Raw genomic sequence first — 13,428 nt, 5'->3', positions numbered from 1 at the left:
AGACATAACTGTTGTGTATGTTGGGATCGAACCCTAGACAGATATCTCAACCCCTACACCACAATCCTTGTGGTTAGGATGACAACTCTTGTTGGCAAGCGTTAGGTAAACAGTCTCTTAGTTATTAATTAGGGGTCATTTACCAGCACGAGTCACCATCCTCATTTACCTTATAGGTAACATTCTCGAACATCAAATGAAAAAAATGAATCAATAGTAGTAAGCTTTTATCACCCGGTAAGCACCAAGTGAGTTACTATCCTCACTTATCGGATATAACTCTTAGAGACCGTTTACCCGATAAACACTTACTAGTAAAATTCAACACCATCACTTATTCACGGGGTAGGAGTGATAAGAGTCGTCGTCTCACTTATCGAAAATTTTCTATATTTTAACAAGTACTTTGTTGTAAACAGGTATCCATGCCATAAATGGTTAAAATAAGATGGAGAGGAGGTTCAATTAAAATCACCTCCCTATAAGATTTAAGATGATTACAAACATGAAACATACACACCCTAAAATCGATGGATTCTTAAATATCAAATTCCTCAACTACATTCAAATAACATCAATAGAAAATTAATGTTAACAAAACAAACTCGGGTTATTTCGGGTCAATACAGATCCGGATTTACGCAGGGGAAGGTTGGGAGGTGGGTTCAGCTGATGATGGAATATCCGGTCCCACCCGACACCCTTCAAGCATGAACACAACATCTGCCATGCTGGGTCGGTCATGCGGGTCGGGTGCTGTGCAAAGTAACCCGACTTTCACTCCCAGCAAAAACTCTTCCCATTCTGATGATTCCGGATCCAACTCCAGCAAACCGGGTTCCAAAAGCTCCGAAACCTGACCTCTTTGCAACTGTCTTTTCACCCATTTCACAATATCTTCATCTTGTGTAAACATCACCGGCTTCTTCCCGGTTAAGAGCTCCAGCAAAACGATGCCGAAACTGTAGACATCAGAGTCATCCGTGACTTCCTTGGTTAGGATTGCTTCCGGCGAAACATATCCCAATGTCCCAACTGAACCGGAGGTGGAGGTAGCGGTGGCTTCCGGTGATCTCGTGGCAGCAAGTGGTGTTAGCCCGAATTCGGAGACATGGGCTTCGAAATCGGCATCGAAAAGAACGTTTTGGGGCTTGATGTCGCCATGGACAGTGGCGGTCGAATGAAGGAAAGCTAGTCCACGGGCTATGCCAAGTGCGATCAAGTGCCGCATTGGCCAATTCAAGACGTGACCGTCTTGGTGCGATGCTTCTTGAAGCAACGTCGCGAGGTTTCCGTTTGGCATGTAGTCGTACACGAGAAGCCGAAGGTCGGGTGGGCCTGCGTAATACCCGCGGAGAACGGTCAGGTTCCGGTGTCGGACTTTCCCTAGCAACTCAGCTTCTTTCTTGAACGCGCTCTCTTCAAGCAACCCGTTTTGCAGTCGGCGGATAGACAACACCATGCCGTCATTGTAACACGCTTTGAAGATCAACCCGAATCGAGTTCGGCTCAAAACGTTTTCTTCATCGAATTGCCGGGTTGCTTCAAGGGTTTCGGCCAGAGTGATCTTGTTATTGAACATAACAAGTTTCGGGCCGCCATTTTCACCGCTACTTCTAGTCCCCGAGCTTCTTTGTGGGCTAGTTCGCTTCTTTTCCGCTCCTTTTGACCGTTCTTTAATCCGTTTCCGCCAGCGGAAGAGACTGTATGTATAGAAACAACAGCAGATCGCCATGAAACAAGCTCCGGCAGCAGCCGCAACAATCAGCCAAATCATTTTCTTCCTACTACCACTGCTTATCCCCGGGCATTTTCGATCCAACGGCTTCCCGCATAAACCGCTATTACCCACAAAAAGAGATCCATTGTTGAATCTAGAAGCCAATGGTTCGGGTATTTGCCCTTCCAGGTCATTGTTCGACACATTAAGATAGATCAAGCTTGAAATGGCTGTAAGATTTGCTGGTATCTCACCGGTCAAGTTGTTCGAACTGAGGTCTAGTGAAGCGAGGTTAGACAAATTGGAGAATGTTACGGGAATGTTGCCGGAAAGATGGTTAGAGTTTAGATCAACCGAATCCAGGGACGGGATGCCAGAAAATTCTGATGGGATTTCACCCGAGAGATTGTTCCTGCTCAAATCGAGTTGGGTCAAATGGGAGAGCCGTGAAAGATCAGCAGGGATTTTCCCACTCAAAGTGTTGGAACCCAGATCAAGAATCTGAAGATCAGAACAATTGCCAAGCTCCGGTGGGATCTTGCCGGAGACATTGTTATTTGACAAAGATAGAACAACCAATGACTTGAGAAAGCTAAAAGTTGAAGGAATGTGGCCGGAAAACAAATTCGAAGAGAGATTCAAGTAATGCAAACCTAATAAACTGCTGAAACCTTCGGGAACATCTCCAGAGAACTTGTTTTCTTGCAAAGCAATCACTTGTAAATTAGGCAAGCCAAAAAGATCCAACGGCAACTCTCCGTTGAGATTCTGTTTGCTCAAATCAAGGGAAATCAACTTATAGAGACTCCCAATGCTTCCCGGAATCTTACCACCAAACCCATTCCCACCCAAGTTCAAAACTGATAGCCCTTTCAAATTACCAATGGTTACCGGAAGTTCACCGGAGAACCTGTTTCCCTTAAGGTCCAAGGTCGTAAGATTGCTCATTGACATGAGGTCTTCCGGTAAGTTTCCGGTGAGACTGTTATCTCTCAAGCTCAGTGTTTCAAGCAGTGGAAGATTGCTAAAACTTGGAGGAATGCTACCATTGAATCGATTTCCACCCAAATATAGCATCTGAAGCCCTCTTAGTTCACTTAAAAATTTGGGGATTTCACCAGTAAACAAATTCCCTTCAAGATTCAAAACCCTTAGGTTACTGATTTGTTTGATGTCACTTGGAAAAAAACCAGTTAACGAATTATTTGCCAACTTTAGCTCCTCCAATCGCCACAAATTCCCAATCCCAGTCGGAATTTTACCCGACAAATGATTGCCGGAAACATCCAAAGCTGTTAGTGTAGATAAATTTGTCAGCCAGGATGGAATACCCCCGTGAATCTGATTCTGTTGAAGATCCAAAACTTGCAGAACACTAAAACAGCTAGCAGATGGAGGAGGTACAATATCCGTGAACGCATTAAACCCTAACTGAACGTTCTTAATCGAGGGTGGATAAGCCGAAACGTTGCAGAAGATAGATGCAGGAATCAAACCAGTGAGATTATTGTTAGAGAGAGAGATTACTTGTAGCTTAGGAATCGAGCCTATCCCCGCCGGAATAACACCTCCGATTGCATTGCCATCCGCGCTAAAATGAACGAGTGAAGTACAGTTTGCTATAGCCGAAGGTAACGTCCCTTGCAACTGATTGTGATCGAGCCAGAGGAACTCAAGCTTCTGTAAAGCCCCATATCTCTCCGGAATCGCACCAGTGAAGAGATTGTATGAGAGGTTAATGAGTTGAAGATCAGGTAAATCAGAGAGGTTATTCGGCAATTCGCCGGAAAGCGAGTTTGAGGAGAGATCGAGGTACCGTAGGCCTGAAGGGAGATTATCGGGAACTTCACCGGATATATTGTTTCCGGCGACATTAAATATCAAAAGCTCGTTAAGGTTCGAGATCTCCGGCGGAATGTTACCGGAAAACGAGTTATACTGAAGAAAAACATACTGCAAAAGATCGCATTTCGATAGAGACGAAGGAATGCTACCATTGAAGTTGTTCGAACGTAGGCTCAACCTACGCAGCATCCGCAAGTTACCAAGTTTGCTCGAGAGTACACCGCGTAGCTGGAGGCGAGGGAGACGAAGGTCGGTGACGTGGCCGCCGGAGCAACCGACGCCCCGCCAGTCGCATGGAGCAGCAGGAGTGGATGCGTCCCAGCTGGTGAGTGCACCAAGTGGATCATGGAGGTTGAGCTTGAAATCAACAAGTGCTTCGATCTCGGGTAGGGTTTCTGCAAATATCAACAAAGTGGCGCCGGAGAGGAGGAGGAGGAAGAGGAGAAGAGCAGCGGCCGCCATGAACGGCGGTGAGCGGCGTTGAAGCATTAATTAAGAACAATGTAACGGTAAGGCGTAGGTTAGCCGGAGAAAAGGGAGTATGGTGGGAAAAAAGAGTAGAGGCGCTGAGGCGTATATTGCGCCGGTGTGCGCATTGCCCTCTCACTTTGGTATTAGAAACCCCCAAAAACACACAGATATAAAGAGACACTCAAGTACCCAACTCTCAACACTTGTTCTTTATCTTTCTCTCTCACACACAAACACACACTCATCCAAATCTTTAAATATTCTTTTCACCCAAATAAATCTTATACCTTCCTAAAAATCCACTAAATGGGTATTTGGGATAGCTTATCTTAAATTTTTTATAAAAATATTTATCAATTTATTATAAGTAAAAAAGATTTAATTTTTAAAAAAAAAATTATTATCGGTTTGGCACAGATATAAGCTGTTTATCCAAACACTCAAAAATATTTATTATCGGTGTCGCATCCAAATAAGTCAATAAGTTGTTTTTTTTTAAATTTAAAACTGTTATTTTTTATTTTTATTTTTATTTTTATTTTTATGTTTTTATAATTTAAAATTTATTGTTCTTTTTGTTTATATGGTTTAAAACAAAAATATTATATAATGACAACAAATCAACAATTCCTATTGTATGATGATTGGCCCAGCAATACACGAGTTATGAGTTCAAAACCTTACCAAGTGCGGTATACAGTTAAGGCCTCTAATAAACATAGAAACCAAAATTAATCATATAATATTCAATAATAATTTTTATGATTTCTTTAAGTTACATAAAAGACTTTCTTTTAAGGGATCGATTACTAAATGTTTTCTACCGTAAATCACCATCTTTACTTACCTTATTGGGTAACAATATTTTGTTATCACTCATCAAAATAGATTTTTGGTAAGTATCTTTTACCATGCTTACCATGTAACAATCCTATTCTTTTCAGCATTTCCAATGCAAAGTTCTTATAACCAAAAAGTGTGGGTTATTAGAGCATCTCCAACAATTGGGCAGTACGATTCTCTGTCATTCTCATGTTAATTGTAAGATAAATAAATTCCAGTAAACGTTTACCTGGTAAGTATTTAGTAAATGATATCTAATTTTTTTTATTTGTCTTACACTTATTATTACAAGATATTTGTAATATTGATTTACAAAATTTTAATTTATTTTATATAACTGATAATCACTCAACTACTCTCAATAAATTATGTATTAAATCAAATATTGATTTTTTTAAATAGTAATATTATTATTTGTCTTTATCTATTAATATGTATTTTGAAAAATAATGCAAAAATCAATTGGGAGAGAAAAATAATGAATCATGTGTCTTAAGTGCAGTTTACCTAACGCTTATCCGAATAAGTGTTTATCAAGTCACTTTACTTTACCGGATGAATATGACAAGAACTAAAAATCTTACCCGGTAAGAGCGAAGACAAAAATCGAGAGTCTTACCGGTAAATGAGAACGAGGATTCTTACCATGGTTAGCGCTTACCGGGATAAATTGTTGCATACGATGCGTTTTAGTGAATAAAATCTTAATTGGTAAATAAGTGATAGTGTTGAATTTTACCAGTAAATGCTTACAGGGTAAGTGTTTAAGTAAACGGCCCCTTAGTGATTGATAAAATAAAAAATATATCAAAATAAGGAAATATGATTTTTTTTTCTTTTCCAATTAGTAATTTAATTGTTGTTTTGAATGATAGGTTTTAGATGATTTGTGGTGTCTTGTTCAATTAATAATCAACTCTTAGAGCGGGTCCTATGGTTTTGATGTTTTAGACGAAGAGTCAAAAATATACCTCCAATCTAAGAAACAAAGAACACACAAATTATTAAAAGGGTTTGGAACCTAGTCAAACTAGAAAGCTCGTCTCCAGACCGATTTTTATAGAAAAATTAAAGTTACAACAGGGGACATAAACCAATCAGAACCAGTTTCTTTGAAATGAAACATATCAGCATTTTTTTCATGCATCTTGACCTCCGATTTTAATTTCTTATAAAACAATCGAAGCAGAAAAGGAGTATTGATACCAACTTGCCAATGACTCGGTTTCATCCTATATGAATCACTATTTATCTTTATACTTTATTCAAATTTAGACAAATTCGTTCTATTTAGATTTAGACGAATTCTTGTTATATTCACAAGTGAATGAAGATTATACAACAAAGAATTTGAGTCTTAAAGGTTATAGTGTCTACAGTTGTACATCTTCATTAAGGAATGGAGATGAATGTGATAAACCCCCGAGGTAGTTGCTAAGCTTATGGGATTGGATTCTTTGTCGACTTCAAATTTCTCCAACACATTATTAGATTCACAACCTATGCGTGATTCTTTTGCATTGTACGTTAGAAGAAGGCCCAGACTTGAACAGAAAAATTATTCCCAAATGGAGCAAAAACATAGAGTGATAGAAAAGTTTCAAACTGAAAGTTTGCCTCCAAAATGTGCGAGGTCAATAGTTAGCTAAATAGGCAAAAGAATAAAGTTAAGAAACCTTCTGCAAACAGTGTTCTCAAACAGAACAACTAGATGGTTTTTATTTAGGAAAAGTACTTAATTATCTAATAACCTAATATGTAATAACCTAATAACAAATTATAATAAAACAACAAACTAGCAAATAACCAAATACGCAAATGTATAAGCATTCATATAGACAAATAAAGGGTTGTTTGGCAGTTGTCGAATGATTTTGTGCAGAATCATTAAGTGGTCAGAATGATTAAGAGGCTTCTCATGATATAATGCAAAATGATATATAATTGTTTGGTGGTGATTGTTTACAATGAAATTAAGGCTCTTAATGGTTAAGGAAGGCCGATGATACAAAATCATTCAGAGGGTTTTAGAACCATTAAGAGGCACACTTTTTTTTTTCCAAACAAGATTCACCTCTTAACGATTCAGAGGTTGCCTCTTAATGGAACTATTAAGAGGTAAACAAACAACCCCTAAGCAAATAAGTGATTAAGTGAATAACTTAATATTCTAAATTTCTAATAAGTAATAACCTAGTTACTCATCAGTTATATGTTATTGCTTAATCAGAAACCAGAAAAGAAAACACATGGGCAGTGGGCACAAAGGCAGATGCTGGTCGAGAGAGGGTGAGAGCCTAAGGGGCATATCGCAGATGCGCAAAGAGAGGGTTCAGAGCCAGAGGTAGGGCGAGAGCAGATGATGATCAAGAGCGAGAGACGAGAGCAGATCCTGGCTGTCGTCGAGAGCGCGAGGTCGAGAATGTATGTTGAGAGCGGAGTGTATGACTGAGAAGATATGTGGATAAATAACCTACTCTAACATATTAAAGGGTCGGGCCTTATTGCCCTTTAGGCCTCAGCTGCCTTGAGCGACCTCCAACCATCATTTATTTGGAAAAACTTCATCCATCAATTTCAGGTTGTTTTTTTGTAGTTTTACTTAATACGATAAGTCTCCAGTTTCTTGTGTTCACTTAATCTTCCTACATGACTCGCACGATCGTTGTCCAATTCCAGCTTCTTTGTTTGTATGTTCTCGCTTCTACAACTTAATTAGCAAACATGATTTCCAATTCTCGACCATTTTCATCGATTACTCCTAAAAGTTTCAATTCGTCTCCATTCACTTTCGCCATTCTTCGACACACTTCCATCAGATTTGCACTATATTCAAGCTTTCAATGTCACCAAAGCAGTTATTGTCAACTCTGATCTGTCTGTTTCTTTACGAATGCAGAAATCAAACGAATTTATCCCAAGTGGAAATATGTTTTTCTATTCAATCATCTAACAAGTTGTTTTTTATCAGTTAAAATATTATCCTACGTATTAATATACATTTGAATCTGTTTTTCTTTAAAATCTTGAAAACTTTTTAATTAAAAAAAAGTTTGTCAAAAAAAGGTTTCACTTTTAAATAAAAGTGTGTGAGAAAAAACTTTAGAGGGAGAATGAGGCCACTTTTTAGATTCTTATGGGTTGTATCATAGATTGAGCTTTCTCTTGACCTCCCTTTGGCCTGGCATGCCTTCAAAAAGGACATTTGTGAGTTAATGACTACTTTTTTTTTAGTAAGAATTTTTAAAAAAACACTTAGCAGACATAAAATTGCGGATCTACTGATTATTAAATTTGTTATGAAACTCAGAGGAATTGAGGGGAGCCGCTTCGAATAGATTCATTGCTATGGTCCAATGTATAGTGGGGGACGTCATAAGCGTCTATGTAGAAATGGTTATAACATAGTTTACCTTATTCGAAGATTTCACAGAGCCCCTATCATTTAGTTTTTTGAGATCTTTTTATAAAGCAAATCAACTTCGATTCTTCTATTTCACATATGGGGTTCAAAAGAGGTGTTTTCAAGTATTGTTGGATTGATTATGTATTAATCAATACGTAGAGATCGGAAAGAACAACGACCCTTTGTCCCGCCTGTTGTAGCACGTGTCAGTCTTGTTTGGTAAGATGGAAATTTTACCCATTTCGGTAATAAGGGTAGGTTGATAACAGGGGAGGAATAAATGTGGTAGAATAAAATAGAAACCAAAACTCATACAAATAACTGAAATTTATAAAGTTAAAAGTATAAACGGTCATATTTATATTATTATTTTTTGATTAACTTGGATATTAATCCGTTATGCGAGCCGACTAATCTCAGGGCGATCATTTGTTTGTAGATAGGCCGAAGTCAGCACATTTGAACCTTCGTGGTCAAAAGAGGATTTTTATTCCTTCTTGGAATTGAACCTGGGACCTCCAGGTACTTTTGATCTTTAGAGTCAAGCTCAAATCAATCAGACATCACCCTTGTGATTCATATTTATATAATTAGTTATTAAACTTTGTAAATTATTTTGGAAGTTTATTATACTTTTAATATTTATCAAAATAAAATCAATTATTCACCACTCATCCAATATAAAAAAAACCCCACTATTTTTTTAATTTCTTGACAAATTAGTTATCGTCTGATAATCGTAGAGGACTTAGGATTTTTGTAAAACTCGTCCGATGTCTTTATAGTCGAATCTCACTGTTTCAAGGGATTTTTTAAGTCTTTTGGTTGATTTCAAATAATTTTTAAAATTTTTTGGTTGATACCGAGGGATTTTTTTTGAGTTTTTTGGTCGATTTCAAAGTACTTTTTTTGTTGTTGATTTCAATAGATTTTTTTTCCTGTTTTTTTTTTATTAATGTCTCTTGTAGTTTCTAATATCCCGAACATCCTTCAAAGTTTAGTTTGCAATTTTGCACATTTACTACCAAAAAAATCTATTTGCAAAAATTATTTGAGAAGGCGTAGGGGACCCTGCTCAGGGATTTATAGATATGCACCTGGTTGATAAATTAACAGTTCATTAAAAAGACTAACTGTTGGTTAAAAGAACACGTTGGAAGAAATATTTTGTACATGATTAGGAAAAAATGGGAAAAAAAACTCATTTAAAACACTATTTCAACTATTGTGTTAAAAAAGTAGCTTACAACTTAGTTTATGATTTATCAGACTGAACTATTTAATAAGCTCAAACAAATAACTAGCAAAAGGCTGCCAACATGTAACCTAAAAGAATACTGAGATAATATCCACGATGGTCATTTAATTACTGAGAGATTTTATTTAGAAAGTCCAACAATATAAAAAAAGATCTGAAATAGATCATTCAACTATAGAGTCAAGTTTATTTGCATAAAGTTTAGCCAAAATAACAAAAAGTGATAAAAATATGACTAATTTATATTCGTTCGAATCTAAAAATATGCAAATATAAATTTCATGTACTTACAGTTAAAATATAAAAACAAAAGCTTTGAAGCTATCAATGACATGGGGGGACTGGGCTATGGGTTGACAACAAGTGAGGAGCGAACGTTGGGGGTGTGATGCAACTAACAGATGAGGCTAGGAGGGGGGGGGGCGAAGCTAGGGGTCGATATTGATATCAATGGAGGGGCTGATGATGGTGGTCATTTAAAAGAGTAAATGGATATCAGACCTACAAATAGATCAAAATTAATTAGTATGAGTTTTCATCCATTCTAAATGAATATATAGAGTAAATTTGACATGTAGTTTGATACAAAAGTGGGGCTCAAGGGGAGCCTTGCCTGGGCCATAAGCTCCACAGTTTGTAATTATATGATAAATCAGATAAAAACCACTTAAATGTTACAAACTTGTGAAAATCAGTGATAACCATTCAATAATGTTTACATTTTTTGTTTTACATGTTAAACTGGGTTTTCACAATTTAAAATATTGAAAAAAAATATAATTTAACTTTATTTTAAATAAAATAAAACAAAATAATGAAAATGTTAATTATTCTTTTATCTTTTGGATTGACACTCCCTTGTTTTGTGGCCCAAAATAAGCAAACATTATTGATGATTATGTGGTCAAAAAAATGAAATAAGAGGGAAAAAAGTTGGCAAATTTCAAATTTATGTTGACATTTGAAAACAAATATTTTTTATTTTTCCAATTTTTTAAGTCTGTGAAATTGTTTATTTATTTTTATATTATAATATGTTTGACTGAAATAAGATGACCAAATGTTGGTGGTAAATATACGAGGAGAATTCTTTAAATTGTGAGATCTCTTAAAATTAGTGTATCATGTATTATTTTATATGATTTTTTTTTCCATCTATGACTGTAATGTACTCGATTCACAATCTAAGTCTGTTTGCGAAATGAAAAATACATATAAAAAAGTTTCATGTTGTGAATCAAATACATATAAAATAAATCACATTGTGAAACAAATATATGTTAATCAATACATTAAATTTATGCTTAGACAAAAAAAAATCATGTGTAACAAAACCTTAAGGTAAAAGTTTATGGGGTTTCATAAGTTTTGAAGTTACCAAATGATTAAATTCATAAACATATTATGTCTTATCAAATTCAATTATTTTTAATTATTCCTTTCATATCAATTTAGGGGCCGTTTACCCAAATGCATACCCGGTAAGTGCTTACCGATAGGATTCAACATTGTAATTTTTTTTATACGTAAGATTTTAATACTTCAAAACATATTGAATGCAACAAGTTACTGGGTAAATATTTACCTGGGTAAAAGTCGTCATTTTTACTTACCGAGTAAGACTCTCTATCATTTTCATTGCTCTTATCCGGTAGGATTCTTGACCCTTCTCATGTTCATCCGATAAGAAAACTTATTCAATAAACATTTACCAAGTAAGTATTTAGTAAACGGTCCCTTAATGATTAGAGGAACAAATTATCAAACTTGATAAAAATAGAAAAATATATTATAAAAATATTCGAATTTAATTAACAAAAAAAAAAGTCGTAAAAAATATTTGGGTTTGTGGGACGAGTCCAAAAGAGATTATAATGGCGGAAAGTCGAAATGTTTGTTTTACATTTTATTCAAAGCTGTGGGGCCAATTAGATTACACTTATTAAGACATGTCTGATTTGAAGCCTTCCAATCAGCTTATTTGAAAGCTACTCCTCCTTCCTTTTCAACAAATAATTGAAATTGGTTTTTTCCCTTTATTTCAATAACTTCTTTTCAAGAATACTTGTTTTAGATTATAAGATGTGTTTTGGTCGGATTCTCGTGTAAATTCGGGACTCAGTCGGAGTCCAAATAATCGAACGTGTAAACCAATAAACAAACGATAAATAAAAAAAAAACTTAGAAATCAAATGTGTAAAGTAAGTGACACATATTGGTTATTGACACAGAAAATCCCGATGCTAGTGAAAATAGTGAACTTGTGTCACGAGTCTACCAGTTGAATAAAAGTGTAGGCGTTGTTGCCTATTACAGAGTTCGTAATTCGGCTAACTGATATCCAAGCCTGAGCTAAGAGAAATAAAGCAATAGTTTGCCTAGAATAGAGTATTAGATTGTTAAGAGTGAGCAAAATGATGTAGTCGTCTTCCTCTTAAGCCTGTTCGGGAAGGTCGTTGATGAGCTTATTGAATGTAGGACAATATGGTTTTGACTAGGTCAACACTTCCAATAGACTCATCTTGTCTGTATCATAGGGTTCTTTAATCATTGAGATGTTCCTGTGTTACCTTAGATGCATTTTGAGCCACGTTCGGTAGTGTTTGGCTTATTCAGTTTGCATACTGAATGGATTGACCCCAAACAAGATGTGTATTATATAAAATGTTATAGAATTTTAAATTAGTTTAGTTCGAACATTATTATTGTTAGAAGATTGTCTGAGAAATAAAAAACGTTACACGGCCATTTTCAATTGAAAATAAACCAAAAAAGGAAAATGTGTATGATATAGTCGATCACGTAAAAGTGACTACTTATTTTTTAATAAGCTTTGATGAGATATAATAAATAATCGTAACTGGAGTCTCATGCTTGGCTCCTACTCGAATTAAACTAATTATTATTTAAAAAGAAAATGGGTAATTTTTTTTTGAAAAAATAGTAGATTTGTGATTTAATGGTTTGGCTTAGCGATTTAATTATATAAAAGTTTCAAAATATTCTTCTCAACTTTTTTAGGTTCTTTAAATTCGGCAGAATATTTTCTATATTAACATACTTTTCCCTTATGATCTTGACCATTTAAAAATCCTATCTAACGGATTAGATCTCCTCACCTTCTCAAAAAATTTAGACTTCTCATTTGAACTTTTCCCTCAACTAATAATTACTAATAAAATAAATTAAATTGGGATGTAAGAATCATTAAAATATACTAGAAGGGTACTCGTACAATGCAGCGAAATAAATCTCGATTTTAGTATTTCGTTTTTTTTTTGTCTTAGTTGATGTTATAATACGATTTTATGTGGTTTTCAGAAAGTGATAATATTTTTATTTTTTAATATAAATATGTAGATATCATAAAAAATTAAAAAAATATATTGATATTAGTATCAGACTAACTATTTCAAATTTCTCGTTTTTTGTGTATTTTTTAGTTCAATTTTTTTATATTTGGTTTAATAATATAATTTTTTACAAAAATAATAATTAAGTATTTTCTTAGAATTTAATGTTTATCCTAATTATATTTTAGTTTTTTATATTTAAAATGAGATGTTTATCCTCTATTTGATTATGTTTATCTGAAGTTAGTTACACGAATTCAAACATAAAGCTTTAATAAGTTGTACTTACGAACAATTTACTTGTAATTTTAAATTTTAAGTAATATGCATCAATAAACAGTACTTCGTGTATAAAAATGGTTTGTAAGAGTTTTTGTCAAATGTTTTATAATATAGTATAGATATACTAAAATTTTGATGAAAAAAAGAAAATATTTTATATTTAGGAAAAAAGTTGATTCACGACAACTACAATCGGTCCTACATGAAACTCACATCTAAAGACACCATTGTAAATAGGATTTTTTTTATC

General features: G+C 34.9%; 1 protein-coding gene across 1 annotated transcript; it reads right to left on the bottom strand.

Annotated features, from left to right (window-relative positions):
• Window positions 1–460: 460 nt before the first annotated feature.
• LOC112515821 (probable LRR receptor-like serine/threonine-protein kinase At4g36180) lies at window positions 461–4,115 on the bottom strand. The gene has a single exon (XM_025122758.1). It carries the CDS (start codon window positions 4,052–4,054, stop codon window positions 638–640), a length of 3,417 nt encoding a protein of 1,138 aa, XP_024978526.1. The 5' UTR covers window positions 4,055–4,115; the 3' UTR covers window positions 461–637.
• Window positions 4,116–13,428: the final 9,313 nt, after the last annotated feature.

Source organism: Cynara cardunculus, assembly GCF_001531365.2.
Source record: "Cynara cardunculus var. scolymus isolate 2C chromosome LG 7, CcrdV1, whole genome shotgun sequence".
NCBI lineage: Eukaryota > Viridiplantae > Streptophyta > Magnoliopsida > Asterales > Asteraceae > Cynara > Cynara cardunculus.
The sequence above is the reverse complement of the archived record's forward strand: the minus strand, read 5'-3'. Positions and strand labels throughout refer to the sequence as shown.

Coding starts and splice junctions, on each gene's coding strand:
- LOC112515821 (XM_025122758.1), bottom strand. CDS start 4,054: ATGCTTCAACGCCGCTCACCGCCGTTCATGGCGGCCGCTGCTCTTCTC.